At 41.4% G+C, this 27,127-nt stretch overlaps 1 protein-coding gene across 2 annotated transcripts in view; it reads left to right on the forward strand.

Annotated features, from left to right (window-relative positions):
- The window catches only part of Myocd (myocardin), a 56,318-nt gene extending 40,635 nt beyond the window's left edge, over window positions 1-15,683 (forward strand). The window contains exons 9-13 of one of the 2 annotated variants that reach the window (XM_076870471.1): window positions 5,265-6,194; window positions 8,452-8,595; window positions 9,744-9,872; window positions 13,200-13,257; window positions 15,112-15,683. In XM_076870471.1, the coding sequence (XP_076726586.1) occupies window positions 5,265-6,194; window positions 8,452-8,595; window positions 9,744-9,872; window positions 13,200-13,257; window positions 15,112-15,683 (1,833 nt within the window). The remainder of the gene's footprint in view (window positions 1-5,264; window positions 6,195-8,451; window positions 8,596-9,743; window positions 9,873-13,199; window positions 13,258-15,111) is intronic. The other variant, XM_076870472.1, reaches the window with a different exon arrangement.
- Window positions 15,684-27,127: the final 11,444 nt, after the last annotated feature.

A 27,127-nucleotide genomic window follows, 5' to 3' on the forward strand; every position in this document is an offset into this window, starting at 1 on the left:
TTGAACATTGGTGACTGATTTCAAGGACTTCGCCATTATCATGAGAGATGAGAGTAGAAGAGGAGAGGTGGGGGTGGGTGGGTCAGAGGCCTTGACTGGACTTGACCTCTCGTGTGCATGGGAGAGGTGTTCCCCAAGTCCTGGGAGAGCAACCCCAGTTACATCAATGGCCGAAACAGGGAGATTAAAAGGAGAAACTGACTCGAAGGGACAGAAGCAAGTTCATTCAGTTTGGGAATGCTGAGTGGCAGTTAAGAGCAGGCCAACTGAGACGGGAGATCTGGCCAGTTTCTGTCAATAGAAGGGTATCCAGCTGTGTTGTCAGGGATAGGCACAGACAGCTCAGGGTCATATGCGACATGGGAGAGTTGAAACTAGAAAATTGAATGAGATTGAGGGAAAATAAAAGGGAAAGAGTGGGAAGGAAGGAAGGACACTGGAAAGGGAGGAAAGGCAAGGATAAAGGAGCTGCTTAGCCAAGCATTGTAAGGCATGCCCACAATCCCAGTGGCTCGGGAGGCAGAGGCAGGAGGCTCACAGGTTCAAAGCCAGCCTCCACAATTTAGTGAGGCAACCTATTTGAGACTAGTCTCAAAATTTTAAAAATGAAAAGAACTGGGGATGTAGCTTAGTGGTTAAGTGCCCTTGGGTTCAATCCCAGTACAAAAAAAAAAAAAAAAAAGAGCTGATAATGCACATTTGGAGTTAGGAAGAAATAAGAGGGATTTATGAAGGGGACCTCCCTCCCCACAACGTAACTAGAAAATAAAACAACGAAGGCAATATTTTCAAAAAATATTCAAGTCTGGCTACATAAAATGGTAAGAGTACTGAAATGAGTTTGATTTCTCATATAAGAGTTATTCATGGTTATATCATAGTAAATGGGGTTTTGCATTCCCTTTCTTAAAAACTGGAGAGTGAGAGGAACCGAGAGTGAGAACAAGAGCCCAGGGGGTGGAACTGGGAAGTCGGAAAACTGGGGAAATGGTTGATGGACATTAGGAAACAATTGTTCAATATTCAAGGTATGATAATGCTATTACTGCTAGGTTGTTTTTTTGTTTTGTTTTGTTTTTGTTGTTTTAAAAGACTGCTTATCTTTTCAAGATAGTTACCAAAATATTTACACATGGAATTAAATGATTTGCTTCAAAAATCATCTAGGGAAGGTAGGGAAAGAAATAGATTAGGGTATTAGAGAAATAAGACTGGGAAGAAGTTGGTTGATAATTGCTGGTGTTGGTTGGGAAGTACATGAAGTTCATTATACTTGTCTATCAACTTCTGTGTATGTTTGAATTTTTCCATAATAAATGGTTTAAAAAGTGATCAATGATTAAAACTCCAGGGAATGTAGCAAAGAGGTGGGTGCAGGTCTTCGTCCCAAACAAGCCCACAGAGCATAATAATCTTAAACTTAAAGTAAATTGAACTCAGCAAGTGTTCATTTTATTTTAGAATACGAGCTGCATTATTTAATAATGTTGCTTAAATTATTCAGTGCCAGAACAGATCCTAAAAATAAACGTAGAACTCATTAATTTTAAGTAATTCAAAATTAAAACAATAATGTGTTACCATCTTGCATTTTTTTTAAACCAGCAAATCCAAAGGGGAAAAAAGTAGATAAGACATTACCAGCAAGACATGGGGAAATAGAATATTCATTGCTAGTGTAAGTAGATTCCATCTTTTTTTGGGTAACTTTTAACTGATTATAAAACAACATACATTCACAGTGAAATATGATAGTATATAGAAAAGTAAATACTATTTTATTAGACAAGACTCTCAGAAAGCACAACAGATTATATTTCCCTCTAAATTTATGATGCCTGTGAACATATTTTGTTTTACAATAACTATTTTTAAATAATTATGTGTACATAAATTTCTGACATGCTTTCTTTTTTTAACACATCATGAACATTTTTCATAACTTTTAGTAGTCAATAAAAGTTTTATTTTTAATAGCTACATATCATTTCACCACCTTGTTAACATTCCACTATAGGACATTTAACTAACTGCCAAAATTTTTGTTATTCGAAAAATGATTTCAGGGGCCTATGTACATATATCTATTAATTGCTTTATTTCTCCAGGCTAACTATAGAGAACTGAAATTCTGGAATGAAAAATATATTAATATTTTTAAAAGTTCTTGAGGCATATTACCAAATTTCTGTCCTGAACATTTGTTCCAGTTTATTCCCAGAAGCAGCATGTTAAAGCGGCACTACTCAAACATTAATGTATACATGAATCACCCAGGCACTTGATAAAATGCAAATTCTGATTCAGTAAGTCTGGGGAGGAGCTAGAGATTCTGTATTTCTATCTAGATCCCACATATTACTTGCACTGATGATCAGGACCATGTTTTATTTTATTTTATTTTTAATATTTATTTTTTAGCTGTAGTTGGACACAATACCTTTACTTATTTTTATGTGGTGCTGAGGATCAAACCCAGGGCCTCGCTTGTGCTAGGCGAGCGCTCTACAGCTGAGCCACAACCCCAGCCCCAGGACCATGTTTTAAATAGAAAAATAATAAAGATCTTTTTTTTAAACATTTTTATTTTCGCTACTACCTCACTAACACAAAGGGTTATTACTCATTTCTTTGTCAATTTGATGAATACCAACATAGGTACATATTTATTTTACTTTCATTTTTTGCGTTACTAATGATGATACACATACATTATTGGTCATTATCTAAATTTTATTTGTGTTTATGAAGAACTGGATCATTTATCTTGTTGATTTTTGTACTGGGTATCATCCTTTTTTTATTTCTTATTGGTAAGCACAGTTAATACATTGGAGTTTTTTAAAGCACTTTATTATTTGTGCTGCAATCATTTTTTTCCAGGATTGCTATTTGGATCCATATTCATTTTGTTTATGATTCTTATGACTTATAGAAGTTTTAAATTTTGGTTGTCAATATTCTTATGATTTCTTCCTCTAAATTTATGCCCAAAAGATCTTTCCCTACAAAATCTCAAAAGAATATTTCTCTATATATTCTTTTTTGAAAAATTATTGAAACTTACCTACTTAATGCATTTTCTTTTTTAATCACAAAAGCAATATGCTTGTGTGGAGTATTTAGAAAATGCAGATAAGGAAGCCCATTGTTGACATTTTAGTATATATTTATCTAGATATTTTCACATGCAAAAAGGTTTAAATATATATGCACATTATTTATATATTTTATATGTATTTATACTTATATATATTTAAAAATAGAATTAATTCAAACTTTCTTTCACTTAATAATATACCATAAGTAAATATTCATCATCCAAGGGCAACAAACACCTTATAGCATCAACCTTTTTATTGCAGGAGGCACCAGAGATTGAACCCAGAGGTGCTTTACCACTGAGCTATATCCCTAACACTTTTTATTTTTTATTTTGAGGCAAGGTCTCACTAAGTTGCTTAGGGACCCCTAAGTTGCTGAAGCTGGACTTCTACTTGTGTTCCTCCTGCCTCAGCCTTTTGAGCTCTTGGGATTACAGATGTGCCCAGGTATAGCACCAAATCTTAATGGCTTTGTAGTACTCCATCATTTGCATGCACCGTCATTTATTCAACCAGTTCCCATATTTGTGTACATTTTATCGATTCCAGTTTATGAACATTATAAAAAATGCAGGGATCAACAAGTTACTTATGAATGAATATTACAATGATAGTAAGCCACCACCATTATGTACCATTATGCACTAATAAAAAAATATGGAAAAGGCTGGGCATGGTGATGCATGCCTGTATTCCTAGGGGCTTGGGAGGCTGAGACAGGAGGATCTCAACTTCAAAGCCAGCCTCAGCAACTTATTGAGGCCCTAAGCAACTCAGTGAGACCCTATCTCTAAGTAAAATACAAAAAGGTGGGGCTTGCAATGTGGCTCTGTGGTTGAGGGCCCCTGGTTAAATCCCTAGTACACACACACACACACACACACACACACACATATATGGAAAAAATATTAAGTCCTTACATTGCATAAGTCTTTACTAGGAACTATTCCAAGAGCTTTACAAAATTCAAGCCATTTGCCCCTCACAGAAATATATAAGGCAAGTATTACCATTTCCATGTCATGAATGAGGCACAGAGGACTGCAGAGCTAGGGTAAGGGTAAGGATTTGGACTGATATTCATCCTCTCTCTCTCTCTCTCTCTCTCTCTCTCTCTCTCTCTCTCTCTTTCTCCATCCCTCCCACCCTCCCTCAACATACAACTGTCAAACATTCATCATTAAAATTAAGACAAAAATGTTAATGTAGAACTGAGACTCTCAAAGTCTGGTCCGGGGACCTGAAGTATCAACATCCCTTGGAAATTTGTTAAAAATGCAAAATCTTAGTCATCACCCAGATTTATTGAACCAGAACTCCAAGGTGGAGTATGTGTTATCACACACCCTCAGTTGTTCAAGTGCATGCTTAAGTTTGAGGAAGAAGATATGGTGAGAAGAGGCCTGACCCAGAAATCCAGAAGTCCTGTAAATTCAACTGTGCTTAGGGATCATCATGTGAGGGCTCTGTCTACACTAGGCAGCTACAGCTTTGCTCATCTATAAAATGGGAACAGGGACCAAAATGGAGGTAGAAGGTCAGCAGATGAGGTGACTTTTACCATTCATTTAAGATCCACATCTCTATGACTCTCAGGCCATGAACACTTGGTTCAGATGGTCCCCAACTTAAAATAGCTCAACTTATGATTCTTTTACTTTATAATGTTGAGTAAAGAGCACATGTTCAGTATGCATTGCACTTCAAATTGGGAACTCTTCTCCCTGGCTAGCAATATGCTGTCTGATCCTTTCTGAAGATGCTGGGTGACAATAGCAACCATACCTCTGAGTCTCCCCTGAAATAACGGAATGAACTGACCCTCTGTCCCTAAGCTGAGATGTTCTGTAGGTTAGGTGCCTTGGATGCATTTTGACTTCCGATGTTTTCAGTTTACCATGGAATTATTAGGACATCACCCCCATCATAAACTGAGGAGCACCTGTATATATGATAAGAGTCAAAAGGAATCATTCAAATTGTGCAAAACCAATTTATATCAAGGGTGGGAGAGGATATTGAGAAGAAGCAGGGGGGAAAAAAGAAGAGTGGACGTTATAAAATTTCATGTATGACATTTTAAAACTAATTTAATAATAAAGAGACATTTTAAAAATATTGTCATTAGACAGCACACTAACAGCGTCCTGGTTTCTTTAGGTCTCTGAATTAAGACAACAGCTTCGGATACGGGGTTTGCCAGTGTCGGGCACCAAAACGGCTCTTATGGACCGGCTTCGACCCTTCCAGGACTGTTCCGGCAACTCTGTACCCAACTTCAGCGACATCACGACTGTCACTTTTCCCGTGACACCCAACGCGCTGCCCAATTACCAGTCGTCCCCTTCCACCAGTGCCTTATCCAATGGCTTCTACCGCTTCGGCAGCACCAGCTCCAGCCCCCCAATCTCCCCCGCCTCGTCTGACCTGTCGGTGGCCGGGTCCCTGCCGGACACCTTCACCGACGCCTCTCCGTCCTTTGGTCTGCACCCGTCCCCAGTGCACGTCTGCACGGAGGAAAGTCTCATGAGCAGCCTGAACGGGGGCTCGGGTCCTTCCGAGCTGGACGGGCTGGACTCCGAGAAGGACAAGATGCTGGTGGAGAAGCAGAAGGTGATCAATGAACTGACCTGGAAACTGCAGCAAGAGCAAAGGCAGGTGGAAGAGCTGAGGATGCAGCTTCAGAAGCAGAAAAGCAATAACTGTTCCGAGAAGAAGCCCCTGCCTTTCTTAGCTGCCCCCATCAAGCAGGAAGATGCGGTCACCAGCTGTCCTTTTGCATCCCAACAAGTGTCTGTGAAAGGACAAAACAGCTCCGAGAGTCAACCCCCCGCTTGCGAAGCGGCTCCACTCCTGCCCCTTGGAAACGCTCACTGTGTGGAGTCCTCAGGTCAAACCAATGTACTTTCTTCCACGTTTCTCAGTCCCCAGTGCTCTCCGCAGCATTCGCCCCTGGGAGCTCTGAAAAGCCCGCAGCACATCAGTCTGCCCCCATCGCCCAACAACCATTACTTCCTACCCGCATCTTCCGGGGCGCAGGGAGAAGGGCACAGGGTCTCCTCACCCATCAGCCAGGTGTGCACCACACAGGTAAGAACACCTTGCCGCACACCCAGTGTATCCCTCTTTCAGGAAGTTGGAAGGCAAATTTCCAACTACTAAAGAAGCAATCCACAAGCCCCCACAGTAGACCAGGTCCACTTACCCTCTAAGACAGGGCTGGCACACTTGTTATATAACCTGCCAGGTGGAGTGAGGCATCCCTGGCTCAAACCTGCAATGCCGGCGAATTGGGAGACTCGAGGCAGGAGGATCACAAGTTGGAGGTGGGTCTCCACAATTTAGCAAAACCTGTCTCAAAATAAAACATTAGAAAAGACTGGGCATACAACTTAGTGGTAAAGTGCTTCTGAAATCAACCCCTTGTACCTAATTAATTAATTAAAAGAATGTACTAGATGGTAAATATTTGGGGCTTTGCATGTCACAACTAATCAGTTTTGCCCTTTCATCACATAAGCAGCCATAGATATCTTGTAAATGAATGCATACGGCTCCAATAAAATTTTATTTGCAAAACCAGGCAGTAAGCACAATTTAATTTATAGCTGTAGTTTGCTGACCACTGCTCTCAGGACTGCTTGGAATCACTCTTATGATAACCCAGATCATTTCATCAAGCAAGTTGAAGAGGAAGTTACCAGACCCTATTCTTCTTTCCATGTAATAGTCTATATAGTAGAACTATTTACCCAGCACCTAAGATGTGCCATCCTCTAATCTAGCCACTGGAGGTTAATGCTGAACTGGCCAAATAATCTCTAGACTCATGGGAAGACAGACAATAAGCCATTTTTTTTTTAAAAAAAAGTAAATTATATAATATATCAGAAGATGATACATCTGATTGATAGAGCAAGAACAGAGAGAGTATTGTGTTTGTGTGAGAAGTTTGAAACTTTGTAACCTTGAATCAAAGGGCCAGAGACATCTGAGGAAAACCGTGAAAGAGTTAAAGGAGGAAAACATCGTGAATATTTTGGGTGAAGTCACTGAAGGTAAAAGAGGAATAAAAAGAACATGGGTCCTGAGATGGGAATATGTGTGGAATGTTCAGAAATTAGGAGATAGAAGAGTTGTAGACTTCAAGGAGTAATTCAAAGACTAGACCGACATGATCAGCAAAGACTTTCATTTTTGTCCAGGAAAATGAAGAATGATTGAGAAAGTTTGTATGAGTTTGAGAAAGCAAATTATATTATGAAAATGTTCTGGAATTAGGAAAGGAAGAAACCACTAATGTGATACGTGCCAAGTGCTAAGTATTAAGAGGCATGCATGTAAGTAATTCTTTAGTCATCATTGAGGAAAAGGAAGCTCAGGGAGATTAGACCTATTTCCCAGCATCACATGAACCAGGATTAGTTGGTTCTAAAGTTCATGTCCTTTTCACACTAAATATTGCAATATTGCTACCTTGGTAATATGAGGTGTGGCTAAAGATAATGGCAATACATCGGTACAAGTTCACCAAAACAACACATTCAAATGAGTGATACTCATTCCTGAGGAGTGCTCTGGGGGCCATTGGGTCTAAAATGGATTATCATCACTGCTAATAAATATTTATGGAATGCATAATGTCCTAGGCAACAATGGTTAAACAAAAATAGCTCTGGAGACATAGCTCTGGGCCATAAAACTAGACATAGCTCTAGTTTTCAATTTGGATGATGTTGATGCTATGAAGAAGAACTAATATTTGTACAGTGATTTATGGTTTACAAAGACTCTTTGAAGATATTAACAATTTCCTGATAAAAGGTTAACAATATTGATGACTGTGACTATAACATTAAATGTTGCAGAAAGTTGGTGGGGGGAGGGACGGTGAAGATTGGTCATAAAAGGTTAGAAAGGTCTAGGAAGTTTTTATGAATGGGTCAGACTTGACCGGAAATGTAGCATTAAAATAGCGAGGGAAGGAAGAAAAGGACATAAAGGAATAAAATAGTGAGGTCCACTATACCGATGTGTTGTTCCTGTTCTATATAAGAATTTAAGCTTTCAGAGAAGTAAATAGCACCAGAAGCAAATTGCAAATTGAACACATATCCACATTAGAGGTGGAGATCCTACGCTGGAATTTGTGAGAGGCACTGGAAATTCATGAGCAATATGTGAAAAGTGCAAAGGTAGATTCTAGGCACGTTGGTCTGCTAATGGGATTTAGGAATTCCTGTAAAGATAAGACTCCAAGGAGCACCGGGCAGGGAGCAGAAGTGTCAGCAAAAGCAATAGGAGAGCACACCTCTGACGTTGAGCCGGTACGTCTTCCTTTCTGCAGAACTCAGGGGCACACGATGGCCATCCTCCAAGCTTCTCTCCCCAGCCTTCCAGCCTCCACCCGCCTTTCTCTGGAGCCCCAGCAGATAACAGTCATGGTGCTGGGAGCAACCCTTGCCCCCAAAGCCCAGGTGTACAGCCAAAGGTAAGTACCTGGGAAAGGTTCAGACCTGAAATGTGCATCACCTCTTCTCTCTTCTGTGCCTCCCTCCCCTGTCCTCCAACACAAGTGATGAGAGGTTCCAAGGCAGAAGAAAATTTCATTTCAGAGAGAAACGGGTCCACCTGAAATGCCTTGAAATGGATGTACAAATATGAGTATCTCCTAGGGGATCATTGCTGGGAGTCATTCCAGAAATCACAGTGACGAAAATGGCATGGTGTGTTTGCAAAGCAGTTTGGGCAACAAACCAGTTTCTGTGAAGCTGAAGATTGAGGGGTATGGGGAGAGAATGCTGGAGGAAAGACAAGGTACAGGGATTCATGGAAAGAACCAGAGAGGTGAGATCACAGTGCCATATCTCTGTGGCAAAAGGCAGAAATGATGAGCATCATCTGGCAGAAGAAACCAGGGGTGTGAAGGGTCCAGGATATGGGGTGTTCCAAGGTGCAATCAGGCAGCAAGAGGGAAACAAAAATAAGCTAGTCATGACACAAAGGAGCCACATGCCACAGATCAGAGAAGGGAGGGGGACCCTGACACGGGCCAGGTACCCCTCAGGAGAACATACTTATAATAAACAAACCTGGTTCAGAGACTCCAGCAATGTCTTAATGGAGCAAATACACACTTGGAATGAAATGACCTGGGGAATGAATTACTCTGGAAATTCCTGGGTTGGTGAATTCCTTTGTATTGGATTAGACTCTGATTTCCTTTTCTTTTCTTTTTTTTTTTTTTTTTTTTTCTTGTTTTCTCCTAAGAGAAAGGGTGCACTTTCGAGGGGGAGATAAAGATTTAGGGTTTCCACTTTATAATGCCATCAGCAATAAATTCCCAGGAATATATACTGTTGTTGATAAATTAGAATTAGTTATTATTATGTAATCTCTGGCTAGTTACTGTTGTGGTTGTTGTTGTCTTAGATTTATTTTTTTAAATTTTTTTGGGGGGTGGGGGGCATGCTGGGGATTGAACTCAGGGCCTCACACATGCTAGGCAAGTGCTTTTACCACTGAGCCACATCCCCAGCCCTATTTTTATTTTTAAGTAGTTTGTAGATTCTAGAATAGAAACAGTGCCACTTCTCATCCACGCATTGAATGCCTTTCTCTGTATTTTGCGACACACAGATGGCTGGTTTACACCCTTCTGATAAGGCGGGGCCCAAGTTTTCGATCGCAGCCCCAACTTTTCCTAAGTCCAGTCCAGCGGTTTCCGAGATAACACAGCCTCCTTCCTATGAAGATGCGGTCAAGCAGGTAATCACATGGTTTGTCTCTTATGGAAGGTCAGATGGACTCAATGGCCCTTTGTCGTGTATTGTTAAAGTTGATGCGGTCTGTAAATTCTGACGTGGAATGTGCTGAGGGCCTCCCCAACAGGATGAACAAAGTGCACACTAAGAGTAGATGGTATTATATGCATGTACAGATGGTTCCAATTCAGGATGGTTCAACTTAGGATGTTTTGACTTGATGATGGTATATGAAGCAATACACTGTCCACTGCACTCAAAACTGTACTTTGAGTTTGGATCCTGTCTCAGGCTGATGATGTGATACAATCCTCTCTCGAGGCTGGGCAGCAGCAGCGAGCCTCAGTTCCTAGGAAGCCCCACAGTTATGATGGAAAGCAACTCATGGTCCAGCGTGCTGTGTTGCTAAGCCAATAGGCCTGGCAGGTTACGTGTATTAAATGCATTTTTGACTCATGGTATTGTCGGTTGACAGTGGGCTTATCTGGATGTCGTCCCATCATAAGTCAAGGAGCAGCCTTAGACGCTGAGAGAGGCAGAAAGAAGAGGCTGGGCTGGCATCCAGGATTCCTGGCCTCAGCGCCAACTCTGCCACCTGCTACTGCCACGAAGGATGGGCACATACTCAACTTCTATAAAGAGGGCCCATATTTATTTTGTAAGGATTCTACATAATCTGACACTTACCATATTGTTTGGGCACATGATAGGTTCTCAAGACGTGAGAACAGTTGTCAAGGCAACACTTTCTAAGATTCTTCCGAGCTTTAAAATCCAACAGTCCGGGCAAAATATTGATGGTTGTTAAAGCTGAATGATGAATGTAGGGAGGTCCCTTGTGTTCTCTACTTTCACTGGTGTTAGGAACGTTTCAAAAGTAAGAAAAAGAAGAACAGGCCTGGTGCGGTGATGTATGCCTGAAATCCCAGTGGCTGGGGAGGCTGAGGCAGGAGGCTCACCATTTCAAAGCCAGTGGCAGCAATTTTGCAAGGCTCTCAGCAACTTAGGGAGACCCTGTCTCAAAATAAAATATAAAAAAATGACTGGGGGATGTGAATCAGTGGTTCAGTGCCCCTGGGTTCAATCCCTGGTACTAAACAAAACAAACAAACAAAAAAAAATTTAAAAAAAGAAAAGAAAAACATATAGTCAGCCCTCTATGTCATGGATTCAGTCAGCTGTGGATTAAACTGCTTTGGGAAAAAAAAAATTTCTGAAAGTTCAACAACAACAAAAACAATCTCGAATTGGCCACATGCCAAGCACTATATAGACTCCAAGTAAATCAAGTGATGTACACCTTGCGCTAGCCACTTCATAGATCCTGCATCTCTTTCCTTAGACGTGATGCCTGTGTGTAACCTTAGGCCTGTGATGCCCGCATCTGTAGAGACATGTACAGACTTGTACACAACTCCCTAAACAACTATTTACATGGTATTTACATGGCTCAGATAATATAAGTAACTTAAAGATGATTTTAAGTTTACAGGAGGATATATGTAGGTTCTATACAAATACTACATGATTTTATACAAGGGACTTGGGTGTCTGGGGATTGGGGTATCCAGTAAAGGTCCTGAGCCAATCCCCTAAGGATACTGAGGGTCTGAGCGTGGAGATGCTCAGTCCAGAAAAGAACCTGGCCTCGGTTGCGGCCCACTGACTGGTATCCCAGAGCAAGGCCAGTTGTCCGTAAGTTTCCTCTGGGAGAGATGTGCTAAAGATCAGGAAGGCTTTCTCACAGTTCTGAAAAACTAGGGGATCTGCCAACATGGGATCCACTTCATTGCCAAACAACAATGACCTAAAGCAAAGTACCCGGGGTTTCTCTGAGCCACAGCTGTGCTCTGTATTCTTCCTCTCTTTCTTCTATTTTTGGCTCGTTTACATTACCTGCCAGAACTTGTAGCATGTGGTGCCGTCCCGACTAGAAAATGACTCAGTCTTGGAGCAGTGTTCCCATCTGTATTGATTATTGATGCCCATGTATATTGGCTTTGAACTCCCAGGGGAGAGAGGGATGCTTTGCTGCCCTTGGCTATATCTCCACTTCATTCCCCTGAATTTTGAAACATGAGCTGATCCTTCACGATTTCGATAGAAAAGCAAAAGGTCAGGCAGGGTGGACTTTTAGGACTGCACTTAACAACTCAGATGAGCAGAGGGGAGAAGGTGAACTCTACAAGGTTCTACCAGTTGCTCAAGCTTTTGCAAAGACGAACTGAGGAAATGTGGGCCAGGTTCCACGCGGGTCAAATAAGAGAGATTCTCACTTCAGAGTGAGAAAAGGTATTTTTTTTCTGTATTTAAGATGACCCTGCTCCTAGGATGGAAATGGCTAAAACAACCAAACTTATTCTAAAATGCATATTCTGTGTTGGAAGTCATTCTGCCTGTTTTCTCCTTTTCTTATTGTAATGGCTTATTTCATCCTGTAGATCACCTGCCTAAAATTTACACTGAGAGTTAATCGAACAGTTCAAAAACCTTTCACCACTCTACCCATGATCTTAACAGTATTATATACTATAGCCAGAAGGTGGAAACAATCCAAGTGTTCATCTACAGGTGAATGAATAAACAAAATGTAGTAGATCTAAATAATGGAATATTATTCAGTTTTCAAAAACTAAAAGAGCCAGGTGCCATGGCACACACCTGTAATCTCAGTGACTCAGGAGACGAAGGCAGGAGGATCACAAGTTCAAAGCCAGCCTCAGCAACTTAGCAAGGCCCTGAGCAACTTAGAGAGACCCTGTCTTAAAATTAAAAAAAAAAGGCCAAGTATGTGGCTCAGTGGTTAAATATCCCTAAGTTCAATGCCATATACCAGGAATAAAAATTTTTAAATGAAAGGAAATTCTAACACATGCCCCAACATAGATGAGGCTTGAGGACTGTATGCTTAGTGAAATAAGCCAGTCACAAAGAAGAAATACAATATGATTTTACTTCTATAAGGAACCTAGAATAGTCAAATCCATGGAGTAAGAAGGTAGAATGGTTGGTTGCTAGGGACTAGGGGAGAGGCAAGCTGGGAAGTTATTCCTTAATGAGTACAGAGTTTTAGATTTGTAAGATAAAGAGTTCTCAGAGATGAATGATGGTGATGGTTGCTCCCCGCTCGGCCAAAAATGTGAATGTACTTAATGTCATTGAATGGTACGCTTAAAATGTTCTAGGTTATAAATAATATGTTATTTGTATTTTATTACTATTTAAAAAAAATATTTTGCCAAATCTAGTTTGAAAAGCTATAGTGCCACCCCTTTCTGCATAAGTAAACGCCTTCTAATTGCCCCGTTCTCCTTTGGTTAATTTGCAACAGCAAATGACTCGGAGTCAACAGATGGATGAACTCCTGGATGTCCTCATTGAGAGTGGAGGTAAGACTGCCTTGTGTCCTGTCCATCAAGGTCCTCTGCACCTATGTTAAACTCTAGAGAAAGAATGCCCAGGACCAAGGTCAAATGCACACTGCATCAGGTGCACCAGGTGGGCTGCAGGTAGAGAGTCATTTCCTCTGAGCTTTGGGTGCCCTTTTGGAGCAGATAAAAGAAGTTTAGCGGATGATTCCTCTCTGCCTTCATCCAAGGAACACTTTGCAGTCATCGTTTTAAGTTTTCACTTTTCAACCCCATCTTTGTTTTCCCTAAATGTTTTCTCTTGCTGTATAATTTCTTTCTACTGTTCTGATCTCAATGTCCCTGTCTTCTTAATGACAAGAGAAAAAGAACCAAGCAGATAATGAAAGTTGTGTGCTACCTACTGAAAGTGAAATTCAATTAGTAATCTTCCCCTGGATGGCCCATTCATGCTTAAATGTTATTCAGGTTAACAATAAAAAAATGGATCATCCTGTTCTTTTTGCCTCCTTTCAACTCGTTCATTTGTTGATTTAAAAACATTATGAAGCACGCACCTCGCATTTAAAAACACAAAAATGAATAGGAAGACCAAAAGAGATTATGTGTAGGTGTAAAGAGAAGTTCAGAGCTGAACCCTGAAGCAATTGCATGAAAGCTCCGAGAGTATGCAGAGAAGGAGTGGCTAGGCACCACGCTAAGGGTCAGTTCTACACTAGACAAAGTCTCTTCCTCTATGGGATGGATAGCAAGTGAACAGATATTTCCTATTGGAACAAGAAAGAAGATGAGAGAGATGTGTGTGTGCTGGTGTGTATATGCATGTAAGTCTTACGATGGAAAGATGAGAGAGAGTTCATATCAGAAGCCCCCCTCCCCTTTGTGATCAGTACACTTTTTTTTGTGGTGCTGGGGATGGAACCTAGGATGTCACCATGCTAGGCAAACACTTTACCATCGAGCTACACCTCCAGCCCCCAGATGCCCCTTTTTTAAATGAAGTAGGTGGAAAGGTCACCCAAGAATGTGGGTGCAGAAGGAGTCGTATGGGACAGGCAAGGAATGAACAGTCTCCAGTTAATCATGAATGAGTTGGGTTTACTAGAGAGACATGGGCAGAGTGTTAGGCCATGTAAATGCTAATGGTGGGCTTAAGACTGTGAATTCAAAATAAAACTAATCGGCTTCGTTGTGTCATTTTTTTTTTTTTTCTATTCAAACATCCAGGCGATTCAGGGAAAGCCAGTGGTAAGGCTAATCCAGTCTTAACGTTAGTATGCTAGGTTAGTATGGTTAAAAAGTCAGAAGAGAGGAGGTTGAGGGTATTGGACCAAAGTAACTATCATGATAGATCAGATAATATGGAGGGTGTGATGCATGTAGAGCTGATGGACAGTGATTAAATGGTGGTCAGCAGATTGGAGTCACTCAACACAATTTTTGTCCCGGGGTACTCAATAAGTGAGGGGAAGAGTTGAGGCAGGAGGGACAGAGAGTGGGAAATTTTGCTTCAAATAGAACTTTCAGAGGGATGCATTGTTTGGAAGCGGGAGCAAGACCCAAGGTGTGTGTAACAGTTGGGGGACCCAGGCATCACTGAGGGGAAGACAAGGAACTGAGAGACTAGGATGAACAGATCCTGCAGTGACAGCGAACTAGAGACACAGAAGTGGCCCAAAGGCTTGGGATCAGGGTTTAGAGGCATCAAAGCAGATGAAGAGGGGTGGTCAAGAGGCTGGGCCTGTGGAGAGGGGTGGACCCCTCAAAACTGTTGGAGAATGGTAAAAGGAGGGGAACGAGGATCAGAGAAGTAGGCATCACCTATCACATTGTATGCCGTGCTGAATAACAATTTGCATTGTGTTTCGCCAACAGAAATGCCAGCTGATGCCAGAGAGGATCACTCGTGTCTTCAAAAAGTCCCAAAGATACCGGGGCCTTCCCGAAGTCCTGCTATGGTCCTCCCCAAGCCCTCGGCCTCCTGTGAACCAGCCTCTTCAGGAGGACAGCTCTCCTTTGATCACTATGCTGCTGACAGCGAGGAGCACCTGGAAGTCTTATTAAATCCCCACAGCCCCTTAGGAAAGATGAGCGACGTCGCCCTTCTCAAAATCGGGAACGAGGAGCCTGCTTTCGATGGGATCATGGATGGCTTCTCCGGAAAGGCTGCAGAAGACCTCTTCAATGCACATGAGATCTTGCCAGGCCCCCTCTCCCCGATGCAGACACAGTTTTCACCCTCTTCTGTGGACAGCAGTGGGCTGCAGTTAAGCTTCACAGAATCTCCGTGGGAAACCATGGAGTGGCTGGACCTCACTCCACCCAGCTCCACACCAGGCTTTAGCTCCCTTGCCGCCAGCGGCCCCAGCATCTTCAACATTGATTTCCTGGATGTCACAGATCTCAATTTGAATTCTCCCATGGACCTTCACTTACAGCAGTGGTAGAATGCCAACGCTCAGAAAGACCAGTAGGAATTCCATGGGGGATATCTATCACACAACCCTTAAGTACTTCCCTTATCTAGAAGAAGAAGAAGAAAAAAAAAATCCAAAAGAAGCAATGGAAGCTTTGGTGACAATAAGAATAAGCAGGAGTCATTTTTTTAAAAACATATATGTTATATTTACTAACATTCAGTAACTGTTTAATAATTTCAGCAATGCATTCAGAAATGTGCATTTTCAGAGTACAGATGCAAAACAAAATTTTTTTTCACTGCCTTTTTGAATACCAATATTTTTTCTAGCCCATAGTTTTTCTCAGGCATTATTGGAGCAGAAGCTCATACTGTGAGCTTTTGTCATGAATTTATTAGAATTACTATTTTTTAAAAAGTATTAAGTCTTTGGAGAGCACGAGGAAGCCAGCCCCAAAAGATTTTGGAAGATATATGGATGGTGGAGGCTGCTTCCTACATCTCCATTGTCTGTCTTTCAAAAGAGCAACAAGGTCCAACTTCAGTTAGGGAGTCCTTGGGGCAATAGAGGAACAGAACCAATCCATTCCCAGGAAAGCAAAATCAACATAATGTCCTTCCACCCTAAAACTGTCCCCACTGGAGTGGTTCCAATCCTGGACTGTGTGGTCACTGATAACAACTAACTTGCACTGAGTCCAGAGAATTCCATTTAGACCTGTTTTGGTTTTTTCCTTTTTCTTTTTTTCTGCCAGTAACCCAGTCATTCCCACCATCTGGGTGCTGATAAGCATTGTGTAATAGGTGAGAACTTTAAAGCAAGAAGACCGTGGAAGAAGATTTCTCAGATTCTCCTACATAAACCCCTTTAGTTCCAAAAGCTAGAGATAGGCAGGCAGAAAGGTATCTCTAGACCCAGGAAGCTATTATCAGGGATAATTTAGACAGAAAACAGCATTCTTCACACCTCCTAGGAATGCATACCATGGATTGCTATTACAGGACTGTTCTCATAGAGGTCCAACTTGCGGTTGTTGTTGTTGTTATGTTGCTCTTGTCCTGGTTCTTATGATGGGAAAGGGGGTCCACCTCAGTTTATCTTTCTCCCACTCCATTTATCTTTCAAGATATCAACCCTTTCTTACTCCTCTTTTTGAAGATCTCTCTCTCTTTTTTTTTTTTTTTGGCCCAATATTGGGAGGAGAGGATGTCTCCGCTCTCACAAGCTCCACACTCCTAATAAAGCCATGTTTTAGAAGGTTAAAAGTCCAGGTTCTCCTGCAGAACCCATTCTCTTGCACAGTTTGCTGCCAAAGGAAGTGCCAAGAATTTCCTTAGGAAGAAACTGGTGACTTGGCCCATCGGTCACAAAGCTCACTCTTACTCTCATGTGATTTGCAAGCAATCTTCGATTTGGGTTGCTCTGGGAAAATTGGAAATCATTATATTGTAAAGATAAGTATGGATGATATTTACAGGAGAGAGTGTTTCAGGTCTGGGTTTCTGAAAGAAAGCACAATTGCACATTGAAAGCAATGGAAGGAACAAAAGACCATGGTCGATAATGAGCATTCCTCATTACCTCTTGTGCTTTGGAAGGCAGTTGGGAAAAAAAAAAAAAAAAAAAAGGAAAGAAAGAAAAATAAAAAAACTCAATTTGTAGGACAGTCTCTCTAAGGCTCACAGTGGCTCCAGTTCACCATTTTATAATGTTGCATGCTGTAGAAAGTAGCTATTGCTGTTTTATTTTTTTTTTTAATTTAAGTCACTAAGTCACTGTTTTCTTCTTTTGTAAAAAAAAAAAAAAATGTTGTTCACTGTGCACTTATAGAGAACATAATCAATGTTGTGATGTTAAAAAGTTCTCATTTTGGTTTCTTCTAAACCAAAGATTTAGAAGTCATTCCATTGTTAACTTGTAAAAACTGTGTGAACACAGAGTGTTTTGGGTGACTGCTACTCTGAAAGCTGCCAGATCTTGTTTGGGGTGGAGGATACACACACACACACACACAACACACACATCTTGCTCTATACATTTGTAGGCTGAGACTGTTATATGTGTGTGCACATGCACATACATATATATGCATACACGTGTGTGTGTGTGTGTGTGTGTGTGTGTGTGCATGTATCTTGAAAGTGGTGTTACAGAGTTCCATACCAGAAGCCTTTAACCCTCAATCTGCTGTGAATGATACCTGGCCTTTCTCACTACGTGTTCCTGTTAATTAACCAGACTACACGTTGCCGCTCTGTGTATGACTAAGGGCTCCAGCCCAGTGACTCACAGCCACTTGCTGACCATGAACAAGCTCCTCTTGCCAACGAATATGGATGTGAAAAGACAACGGCTTTGCCATTAGCAGCTGCGGATGGTAACAGTCTTTTGTAGAAGAGTCCATAAAAAGAACATGAAAATCATCTTACATTCCTTGATCTGCATTGTGCTTGAGAAGATCTGCATGGTAAATTTTATTAGTTTGCTTGTATGTCAGTTATCAGAACAACAACAACAAAAAATCTAGAGGGAAAAAATCCCAATGAAGAAGAAGCTATGAGAAAGAGACCTTATTGACACATTCCACACATTGGTTTATTCCTCAGATGATGATGTTTTATTTGAGTCTTGATGAAGCTTGCTGCTCAGTCCACTTTTGTATGTTATTTTCCCCCTTTCTTTCCTTTTGGAAAACAAACTCACATGGTATCCCGACTTGAAGACCTGGTCTGAGTGTTAATGATTCTTTTTCTTTGGGAATTTCTAGCTGAGGGATGAGATCTGATTAGGAGACCTCTGTACCTGGCTAGACTGTGCCTTTACCTTGGGTTGTGTTTTCGCATATTCCTCAAGACTGAAATACAAGATTCACGGTAGACAAAAGATAAAATGGCTCCTATTTGCTACCACAAACTATCACAGTTAAAAGAGCAGACCCCTAGATAACTGGTCTAACCTAACCGCCTCCCACAGTCTGCACATGCCATATTCACCCTGTGTCAGGGAATTGGGGGGAGAAAACTGGAGATGCTTGTGTGGGAAGCGATGAAGAAGGCTGCATTCAATCAGATAATTCATGTTAATTCATCTGTCTCTTATTGGGGATTTTTATTTTAAATTCTTGGGTGTGTCCTCTTTTGTGGTGGCAAATTGGGCATGACTAAAAAAAGAAATACAGAGAAGTGACCATATTCTTGTGTCTTAATGCTTTTAAAGCTGAAGATGACCATGTGTATTTAAGAATCCTGGACCTACCATGGTGATGCAGAGATGCAGACCTTTGTAGCCATTCCCAATCTGGTCACAATCCACTTGATTCATACTTACCTAATGGAATCAAAAAATGTATTTGTGCAAGCTCTCTCAGTAAGCCTATTCGCATTTAGGAATGACGCTGCCTCTTAAAATGAAACTGAGAGGGAAAGAGACAGAGGGGGAAAGGAAGAGGAGAAAGGAGAGAATGAACAGGGAGGAAGAAGGAAGGAGAAAGGAAGGAGGAAAGAAGGAAAAAATAAAGGGAGAAGTAAAAAAAAAAAGGAAGGAGGGAAGAAAAAAGAGCCCAACTTACTGATCCATGAACCTCTTAGTTCAGCTAAGATATTGCATTATGAAAACTGCATCGCAAACTCATAAATGAGAAGCCATTTTTAACAACCCAGTGATTGCACCTGTACTGGTGGAAAGCAAGACAGCCTTCACCTGAATTGTCAAAGGTCTGTAAAGTGAGAGTCTTACACCATTCAAAAACAGTGATTTCCAATCTGAGAAAAAAAAAAAAAAAAAGAATAACACCTAGCCAAGCATTCAAGATAGTTCTTTTAAAGAATTATTTATTATAACTTCAATCTTCTAGAGCAGTCTGGCTGAAAACTCCCACATCAAATTTACTCATCCATTGGATAATGATTTAATGCCTACTGAATGCGAAGCATAAGGTATCCAATACTGGATTGATTCAGCACAGTTTGTTCAAACGTTGAATGAGTAAGGAGTTGCCTTTGCTATAAGCAAGGACACTGGGAATCTCCCAATCCTCAAACTAGAAACCTTTCAGCTAGGATGAAAAGGGTTTTCATTTTGCATGGCTTGCCAGCAGATGTGAGACAACTTGGAGTAGAAAGAATCTAGGGTCTTAGTTTTCCCCATAAATCGAATTATAAACCAGCGGGGTGGCTCAGATGCTGATATTGCTGATGCTTTATTAGATGTTATTAACAGAGTCCAGGTGCTGGGACAAGATAGTCCAATAGCGCTGAGTTGGTTGGTTGTGATTCAATGGCCCTGGCTAGGCTGAGACTGTCTGGGGGGCGGGGGTGGCAATTTCAAGCCAGGGAGGGGTTTGTAAAAACTTTTGTTGTTATCAGCCAGGGATATTGTGCTAAGATTCTTTGGATCCAACAATATGTGAGTAAATTCCCTTCCAGTTATAGGATTCAGTGATAATCCCTGTGGATTAAGGCAAACAAACCCCTAGAATTCTCTTGTGTTTATTTTAACCACATGCTCCCTTCATGGATACTGGGAAGATGGTGTTTTCTATAGACAACTGAACTGTTCCCAGGTATTTATGGAAAGTGGGTATAGATACGGGGATCCTAGAAGCTATTTAAATGTTTTCCAAAGGAACAAGACCCACACTGCTCCCCAGAGCTCAGTTCCAGTGGTCTTGTGGTGAGGAACTACAGCAATCGATTGCTGGGTCTTAAAATTCTCCCTCAATGAAATACAAGGAGGCACTTTGTAAAGAACAAAGGAGCAAGCATGTGTTGTCTGCAAACCCCTGTGCGGTGGTGTATTCAGAAAGAAATGTGGATTACTGGGAAGAGCAAAGAAGCAATGGCTAAAGTACCAAAGTTGGCATGTGTTCTTTTTTTAAAAAGAAAAAAAAAATAAAAGCATATATTTTTAAATAAAATGTTTATTTTAAAGAGATGTCAACCTTTCTTTTTTTTTTTTTCTTGACCCTGGAACTGTGCTATGCCCTTTACAAGCATCGTTTCCTTTTATCTTCACAACAGCCTGATGAAGTGGTACCATTATTATTCTCATTTTGCATATGAAAAAAAAACTGAGGCTCAGAGAGGCTAAGCAAATTGTGTAAGGTTACATAATTTAAAACATGGCGGGAGACAACAGTCAGATTTTTGATTTGCCCTCCTCCAAAGCCCGGATATTAAGCACTGCACACCATGCCTGCACTTATTGCATGATTGCATTTCACAGAAGCAAAGACAATGTGAATCTCCCGATCCTCAAACTAGAAACCTTTTAGCTATGATAAAAAAGGGTCTTCATTTTTCCAGAAGGGAAAGAAAGCCTTTTAGGTTAAAACCTATCTTCCATGCAAAGTTTCTTTTCTTTTTCTCCATGGTCCAAGGGCAGTAGTCTATCACTTGGAGGTCTGTATCTCCCATAACTTAAAACAACTGTCAGAATTTTAGGATTTGTCTTGATGGCCAGATACAGAAACCCTTTGTAAATAAGGGAAGATGGAGAAAACATTTTTTTTTTTATTTTATTCTACCTCTTTCTTCAGTCATCATGACAAGCTTTTCTGGACAGAAGCGGCACTTGCTATGGGCAGGGAGAAATTAGGTATCCATGGTGAGCCTCCATCCCTTAAAAGAAAAGCTTCAGAGAGTGTAAAAGCAATATGGCCTTCAGGTCATACTACTACTTTTGCAAAACAGATTGTCAAGCTATGTGAATATGCCCATTAAAATTCCCATACACCTTAGCCAACCCAAGATCTTTATCCGTTTAGCAACTGAGCAAACTAAACACAACATAAAACAAATTGGGCATAAGATAACCTATAAGATACATATAGCCTCCCTGAGTGACACCTCCCTAGGAGACCTGCTTTTCTTTCCTAAATTTATTTATGTCCATCATTTTCTTATTGGTGAATATATAAGGAGGTAGGAAGAACTATGATAACTAATAAGCTCTGGTCTAGGGGGGGTCTCAGATACAAGTTTAGATGAGGATTGATTTTTCATTATACCACGGTTCTGCCTTCTCTTGCATTGGTCTTGCTTTCTGGTGGACTCATCCCATGTACAAGCAAAGAGGTGGCCAGCATTCCCAAGTTCAGGAATTTCAACATGGGTGAGTTTCTCATTCCTGTGTTTTAGCAGATACCTCACACTGGCTCTCAGTGGTCTGGGCAGGTCACAACTGTCCCTGACCCCAGCTCTGTGGCCATGAGAAGGAACTGCAAAATCATTCACTGGCTGTGGATTCCCTGCAGTGAGCTATGGAGGATCATTTGAATCTCATAGACAAACAGTAGGGAAGGTGAGGTTTCTATAAGGGAAATTGAAGTGCTATTACCATGAGGGAGGCTGGATACTGAACAAGCAAAAATGCATTTCTACTACTTAATTCCTGTTTTCAAAAATGTGTCACCTACTGGACAGAGACAAGTAAACAGGAAATAATACACAGTCTGAAAAGTGGGTGTTATGTGCTGCCAGAAAGACATCTGGTCTTGGCAGGGAGGGAAGGCAATCAAATCAAAGACCTCCCTGCAGAAGACCACTAAACCAAGATATTGATGACAGAGGAGTTGAGGCACCAAACAGCCAAGGAAAAGAACATTCCGCGCAGAAGGGCCAGCCTGTGCACATGCCTGGAGAGAAAAGGATTTAGCATAGTCAAGATAGTTGGACTAGAGAGAGGAGCAGGAGTGCTGGGGTGGACCTGTAGGAAGAAAGAGAGAAAAATGCTGGGAGCTATGCTTTCTAGGGCTACATGAGAAAGTCAAACAAACCAGGGGCTTAAGCAACAGGAAATTATTATCTCATGGTTCTAGATGTTGAGAGTTTGAAATCAACGTGTTATCAATAAGGTTGATCCCTAACGAGGGCAGGGAGGGAAGGCTATACTCCAGGCCCCTCTCTTTGGTTGGTAGATGACTGTCTGCATGTTCACATAGCATGCTCCCTGTATCTTCACATCTTCTTCCCTTCGTGTGTGTCTGTCTCTTGCCCCCAATTTCCCTGTTTTTAAGGACAACAGTCATGTTGGATTTGACTTCAGTGTTCCATGGGCCACCATGGAGACTGGGCCACCATGTTGGATACTTACCCTAATAACTTCATTTGAAACTGATCACCTCTGTAAAGACTATATCTCCAAATAAGGTCACAATCTGAGGTACTGAGGCCTGGCCTTCAGTTTTGAAGGGACACCGTTCATGCCTTTACCAGGAGCCAAGATCATGAAGGGCCTCATGAGTCATGCTGAAATGCATGAACTTATCTTTAAAACAGTGGGGCATTCTGAATGAGTTTTAAGTAAGGAAGTGTCATAATTATTCTCACACTCTAATAACATGACTCTGGGTATGATGTGGATAGGAGTATGATGTGGGTAGGAAGGATGAGGGAAGGGCAGTCCAGTACATTTTTAAGAATTAATCTGATGCATCCTAGGTGCCCTCCTTCTTTGAATGACTTGAGAACTTACAGGGAAATGATGAGTGACCTCATGTACTGAATTGAAGGACAGGGGAGGGGCAAGAGTGAAAGTCGTGACTTAAGAGCCAGTTGCAGTCACCCAGACAAGTGTAAGCCATCACAGTAGTCTGGGAACATATTGATAGGATAAAAATGATGGGACATAATCATTGGATGTAGATGGTAAAGGGGAAGGAGGTTTGGGGTCTGGGGTAAGGAGAGTTGAATATTTGGTATACATTAACGCCACTCATAGAGGCCAAAGACTCGGGATGAAGAATAGTTATTTAATAAATAACAATGATGACTCTGACTTTGGAGTGTCCATGGTCCATGGAACACTGAAGTCAAAGGAGTTCACTGGAGAGGTCTGACGTCCAGAGTCTTTCCATGGAGATGTATTCATGGAAGTGGTCAGCGTACAGATGTTCAATGAAATCCTGGGAAGAGCTAACTATACAAGATGTGGAGTAAGAGCAATCTCAACACTTAAGGTATTGGCAAAAGAGGAAGAAAGGGAGTGGCTAGAAATCCAAGAGGAAAACCAGGAGAGGGTAGCATTCCTACCACCAGCAAGGAGAACATTTCAATTAGGAGCTTTTATTTCTGTGCACTCTGTTCCTCTAACAAGGGCTATGACAAGGAGTGAGGAGGGTTCTTTTGATTTAATTTTAAGGAAGTGGTTGGTAAACAAGGAGAGAGCAACTTGGATGCAGTGGTAAGGCCAGGTAAGCACAGATAAGCATGAAAAGGAGGTAAGGAAGTGGAGACAATGTCATTCAAGGAGTGTGGCAATGTGGCAGGAGGACACAAAAGGCCATAGCACAGTGTCAAGCACTTAATAGACTGATTTTCCAGAGGAAAGAAATATGAACTGATTTAAAAGCTAATGAGAATTAGTGCAAAGAGGGGGAGGTTGGGGGAGAGAAGGTAGTAGAGAATGAGGTCCAGGTTAGTTTACCTTTGGGAAGGAAATAGTTATGGTCGGAGAGAAAGAGGAGAATGGGTGGAAATGCAGGTGTGTAGTATAGGTGTGGAGGTAGGACAATAAGGGAGTTCTCAGATGGTGGTTTCCATCTCAGACTTGAAACAAGATGAAGAACGATGCTCATTGATGTGTGGATGTTTTAATTTTAAAAGGCTGGATTAAGAGCTATGGAGACTGAGAGAGAGAACTGATCAGAAGGATGACTGGGTAGAATTGGGAAGCTGACTGGAGATCAAGTCCTCTGCACAAAGTGGGAGGTCCCATCACAACCTAAAAGCCCAGGAGTGGATGCAGAGACAGTGGAGAGGTGAGTGGAGGATGTAGGAGGCTGCAGGAATGGATGGATAAGAAAGCAAGAAACCAGAACTGGGTCATTCAGGATATGACTAAAGAGGAAGTCCAAGGGTGAACTATGGGATATGTGATGTATTATTCTAGGGAAAGAAGTGGAACTTGGAGATAGAAAGTGGAGAATCGAGAAACTAGAAGTGAATCAAGTATTCATGCAATACTATGAATAATGTAATTATATTGTAATCACCATCATAATGTAAATGGGTACCTGCATTTGCAGTATAGTGGGTATGAGTCACAGTCCCCCAGTTATCGCCCAAAGTAAAAGCCTTGGTCCTCCACATGAACTGAAGTTCACTTTATCATGGCAAAAACTCATTATCAATCCCTAATGTCAAGGAATACCCTTGTTTCCAAAAGCGGGAAGAGAGATCCATTGCTCCTGTTTCTTGTATGTTCTTTGAAACAGGAGAATCTTACAATCAACTAAAAGGATTTGTTTGGAGAAGGGCCTCACGGTCTCCTGGTCTCCAGGTTAGAGAACTGGTGTCACAAATGTGAAGAGGGAAGTCCAGGGATTTTCTACCGATTACTGCTCACAGCTAAAGGGTTCCTTAGAAGGTGTGATCTCCCTCCACTGGTGTCCTACTCAGGCCAGTGACCTCCATGCCAAAGTACATATGCACTTCCCCAAGACGGAGAACTCTTGGTCTTGGAGGGGCATGGCCCCCCCAGAACACAGTGTTAAAGCCTGGGTTCTTGATATTTTCCCAAGTTTAGGGCAGCATTTGAGCCCTCTGTGCCTCTGTGGCATATCAAATTGAGAAGGGTTCACACAGCTTCTTTCCCAGGGTCTGGCAAGGACAAGGTCCATTGGGGTCAACCATGTAAGTTGTCATCTAGAGCACAATACTTTTTTGTCCAGGAAAAATGCTAAATCCAACAGGAGGCCAAGACAGCAGGACTATCCAGGACTGTTTTTTAGCAAACCAGGGCCAATGGTCACCCTAAATATGAGCCAACAGAAGGACCTAGAAGCTCTGTCTACTTTCATTTCTCCCAAAATATTCAGCTGACATGGTTCTGGGGTCAAAGCCACTAGTGTTCTTCCTGTGTCTGTCTGTCTCTCTCTCTCTCTCTCTCTCTCTCTCTCTCTCTCTCTCTGTCCAACTACAAGGTAATTGAAGAAGCAACCTCATCCCCTGCCTTTTGTAGATCCAACCTACTACCCCCTGAAAGGTCTCTTTAACTTTAGATCTTTATTTATTTATTTATTTATTTATTTAATTTGTTCATTTAGATATATATGACAGTAGAGTGTACCTTAATATATTATCCATACATAAAGGTGTAACTTCCCATTCAGTGGTTGTACATGATATGGAGTTGCACTGGTCGCGTATTCAAATATGAATATAGGAGAGTTAGGTCCCATTCATTCTACTGTCTGACCTATTCCCATCCCTCCTCTCTTTGCTTCATTCCCCTTTGTCGAATCCAATGAATTTCTGTTCTTTCCTCCCTGATCCTTATTATGTTGGCACAACATCCACATATCAGATAGAACATTTGGTGGCTTTGGTTTTGGGGGGATTGGCTTATTCCATTTAAGTCAAGGGCTTGACCTCTTGGTCTCTTCCCTTCTCAAAGTCTCTGGAATTCATATATAAATTGATCTACCCTTCTGCAACATTTCCTATAGCTAGAGCTATTTAGAGAAATGATCTATATTGATCTGGGGGATGGAGACATCTGTCCTTGGAGTAGCAGGGACCTGTTTGTCTTAACTCTACATAATCAAATGAGTCATTAAAGTGAGAAATCCTCACAATAATAAAAAATCTCTCAAACAGAACACTGTAGCACAGAAGGCTTGTCATGAGGCACCCTCCTATAGTAGCTAACGTTTATTTAATTTGTATCGTGTAACTTGCTAGTTCCAAATAAGCAAATTCCACATACAATTTCTCACTTAACTTTCTAAATTTGTAGAGTCAAATTCTAGCATTGTTATGGTTTGGATAGGAGGTGTGCCACAAAAACTTCTGGGTTAGTACAGGAACATTCAGGGAAGAAATGATTAGATTGTGAGAGCTGCCACCTAATCAATCTATCTTAGTTTGAATGGACATCCTGGAATGGTTTATCATCCCTAGAGCCCCTTCCCCTCTCCTCTCTCTACTTCCTATCTGCCATGGGCACAGCAGTGTTTCCTCTGCCATGCCCCTCCATCACGATGTCCCACCTCGCCTCATGCCCAGAACAGTGGAGTAGACCTATCGTGGACTGAACCTCTGAAACGATGATCCAAAAGAGCATTCTCTTCCTCTAAGTTGTTCTTGTATTTTGGTCACAGCAATGAAAACCTAACCAACACAACCATACTCTACATTTATTGTAAATGGGGAAAGTTAAATGATTTGCCCAACAGCATATAGTAAATGGTAGAGCCAGGATTTGAATCCCAGTGATCCAGTAGGCAGTATTGCCTTTCCCATGCTCCACCTGCATGGAAGGTAATAAGCAAAAATATTTCTGGGACAGATTGTGCTTTTAGAATAATATGTCTAAATTTCAGCCTCCGCAGAAGAGGAGCTTTACATGAAGACCAATGGATGCCTTGGGCTGATTAGTTAAAATGAGTCAGATATGAAAGTCACTGGGGTGGACAAGGTAAAACCAGCATGTTAGGTGGCCCTGCCTTGTAGGGTCATCAACATAATCCA

The sequence above is a fragment of the Callospermophilus lateralis genome, chromosome 11, assembly GCF_048772815.1.
Source record: "Callospermophilus lateralis isolate mCalLat2 chromosome 11, mCalLat2.hap1, whole genome shotgun sequence".
NCBI classification, from domain to species: Eukaryota; Metazoa; Chordata; class Mammalia; order Rodentia; family Sciuridae; genus Callospermophilus; species Callospermophilus lateralis.